Source organism: Pezoporus wallicus, unplaced genomic scaffold, assembly GCF_028554395.1.
Source record: "Pezoporus wallicus isolate ANWC-B61680 ecotype Strahan unplaced genomic scaffold, APGP_CSIRO_Pwel_v1 contig_14656, whole genome shotgun sequence".
In the NCBI taxonomy this organism is placed as follows: Eukaryota; Metazoa; Chordata; class Aves; order Psittaciformes; family Psittacidae; genus Pezoporus; species Pezoporus wallicus.
Window position 1 is genome coordinate 1 of NW_026637536.1, and position 3,148 is coordinate 3,148.

General features: G+C 60.1%; 1 protein-coding gene across 1 annotated transcript; it reads left to right on the top strand.

Moving 5' to 3' along the window:
- Positions 1-909: 909 nt before the first annotated feature.
- LOC130597443 (UV excision repair protein RAD23 homolog A-like) lies at positions 910-2,338 on the top strand (the record flags this gene model as incomplete). The annotated part of the gene is made up of 2 exons (XM_057405990.1): positions 910-1,029; positions 2,165-2,338. Coding segments are annotated over exons 1-2 (246 nt in total), but the record flags the coding sequence as incomplete, so codon positions are not given.
- Between the last annotated feature and the right edge of the window lie 810 nt (positions 2,339-3,148).

Sequence of the window (3,148 nt, forward strand, 5' to 3'; positions counted from 1 at the left end):
ACTTACGTATTATAACCTTACAAGTGAAAACCTCATACATGATAGCCTTCTACATGACAACAACCTTATACATGATGATAACCTTATGTATTATAACCTTGTATGTGCAAACCCCCTCCATGACACCCCATACATGACACCCCCCTCCATCACACCCCATACATGACACCCCCTAAATCACACCCCATACATGACCCCCCATACATGACACCACCCCCCCATTACAATCTCTCCCCCCACCTCCGTTTCTCCCCCCCCCCAGGACGCCGAGCGCCGCATGAAGGAGCAGCAGGACGAGGAGCAGCGGCAGCGCCAGGAGGAGGAGGAGAAGCAGCGCAAAGACGACGGCGGCGGCGGCGACACCGACGACGACGACGAAGAGGACGACGAGGAGGAAGAACCCGAGGCCGAAGAGGAGGAGGAGGAGGAGGCGGCGGAGGCGGCGGCGCCACGGGACGAGCTCTGAGCGGCGCCGCGGGCCCGGCCCCGGTCTCTGTGAGACCCCTTTGGACTCTTTTCTACGGCCGCCGCCACCGGGGAAGGGAGGGGACGGGGGACGAGCACCGGGAATGTGTGTGTGTGTGTTTGTTTGGGGGTGGGGGGGGTGGGGGAAGAAAACGGGAAGAACGGCTTTTTGGGGGGTGGGGGGGATGGGGGAGGGCCGCCGCCGTTCCCGTTTCCATTAAACGAACGCTCGCTCCCGGTGCCGTTTCGTCCGTGGTTTTTATGTGCGGGTCACGCCGCCCTGGGCGCCGCCATTTTGTGAGCGGAGTCACGCGACGCGGCGGCACGTGATTGTGGCCTAAAGAAAAAGGGGTGGGGGTGCGGTGCGTGCGTGCGTGCGTGCGTGCGTCGTGACGTCCTTCCGGGCGGAAGCGACGGGGCGTCCTAAGATGGCGGCGGCGTGAGTTGCATGTTGTGGGGGGAACCGGGAGCGGAGCCGCCGCCGCCGCCGCCATGGCGGTGACCGTAACGCTCAAAACGCTGCAGCAGCAAACGTTTAAAATCCGGATGGAGCCGCACGAAACGGTGAGGGGGGGGAAGGGGGGGGAAACGGGGGGGGGGGGGGTGGGGGTTGGGCCTACTCCCTCCCCCCCCCCACGTCCGGTTTGAGGTGAAGGGATGCCGCCCCCCCCCATGTCGCGATAGTAAAGGGAGGGTTGAACCTTTCTCTAAAGCGTTTGGCGGGGGGGGTGTTGTGATTCTAAACGGGGTTTTACTTGTCCCTTTCCCCCTTCTATATCGCGATATTAAAGGGGGGGTTTGGGCCTACTCCCCCCCCCACGTCCGGTTTGAGGTGAAGGGATGCCGCCCCCCCCCATGTCGCGATAGTAAAGGGAGGGTTGAACCCCCCTCTAAAGCGTTTGGGGGTTGGGGGGGTGTGTGATTCTAAACGGGGTTTTACTTGTAGCTTCCCCCTTTCTATATCGCGATATTAAAGGGGGGTGGGCCTACTCACCCCCCCACGTCCAGTTTGAGGTGAAGGGATGCCGCCCCCCCCCATGTCGCGATAGTAAAGGGAGGGTTGGGCCCCCCTCTAAAGCGTTTGGAGGGGGGGTGTTGTGATTCTAAACGGGGTTTTACTTGTCGCTTCCCCTCTTCTATATCGCGATATTAAAGGGGGGAGGGTTAGGTCTGCCCCCCCCCCCACTATCCCGACAGTAAAAGGGGGGGATTTAGGTCCCGTTGCTCCCCTCGACGCTGTTAGAAGCCGATTCGGGGGTGGGTTGGGCCTACCCCCGCCTTCCAGTTTGAGGTGAAGGGATGTGGTCACCCTCCCCCATGTCGCGATAGTAAAGGCGGGGTTTGGATGTTACAGGCTGCTGAACCCCCTCTAAAGCGCCTTGGGGGGTGTCACGGTGGTAAAGGGGGTCTTACTTGTAGCTTCCCCACCCCATATCATGATGTTAACGGGGGGGTTTAGGTCTGCCACCCCCCAATATCGCGATAGAGGGGCTCAATTTCAGCCCTTCTCATGTAAAAGGGGGTGTGGATTTAGGTCTGGTTCCTCCCCTTTACACCCTTAGAAGCCAATTCAATGGTGGGGAGAGGGGGGGGTGTTCAATTCCAATCCCCCCCCATCAACTCAATGGGAGCAGCTGCTTATGGGGTGAATTGGGGACCCCCTCTGACCCCATGGGTGGCCCCCCCCCCCCCCCCAAAGGTGCGGGTGCTGAAGGAGAAGATCGAGGCCGCCAAGGGCTCCGAGGCCTTCCCGGTGGCCGGGCAGAAGCTCATCTACGCCGGGAAGATCCTGAGCGACGACGTCCCCATCCGCGAGTACCGCATCGACGAGAGGAACTTCGTGGTCGTCATGGTCACCAAGGTGAGACACCCCCCAAAACCCCCCCTTAACCCCCCCCCAAAAACCCCCTTTAACCCCCCCAAAACCCCCCCCCCGTCCCCCCCAAAAACCCCCTTTAACCCCCCCAAAAACCCCCTTTAACCCCCCCAAAACCCCCTTTAACCCCCCCAAAAACCCCCTTTAACCCCCCCAAAAACCCCCTTTAACCCCACCAAAACCCCTTTTAACCCCCCCAAAACCCCCCTTTAACACCCAAAAGCCCCCTTTTTACACCCCAAAACCCCCTTTAACCCCCCCCCCCCCCCCCCCCCCCCCCCCCAAAAACCCCCCAACCCCCCCAAAAACCCCTTGAACCCCCAAACCCCCTTTAACCCCCCAAAACCCCCTTTAACCCCCCAAAAACCCCATTTAACCCCCCCCCAAAACCCCTTTAACCCCCCCCCAAAACCCCCCAACCCCCCAAGACCCCCTTTAACCCCCCCCCCAAACCTCCCTTTTAACCCCCCCAAAACCCCCCTTTAATCCCCACAAATCTCCTCTTTAACCCCCCAAGACCCCTCTTTAACCCCCCCCAAGACCCCCCCAAAACCCCCTTTTAACCTCCCCAAAACCCCCATTTACCCCCCAACCCCCCCAAAACCCCTCTTAAGCCCCCTAAACCTCTCCTTTACAACCCAAACCCCCCCTTTACCCCCCAAAACCCCCTTTTACCCCCAAACTCCCCCCTTTAACCCCCCAAACCTCCCCTTAAAACCCCCCTTTAACCCCCCCAAACCCCCCCTTAACCCCCCCAAACCTCTCTTTTAAACCCCCCTTTAACCCCTCCAAACCTCCCCTTTAAAC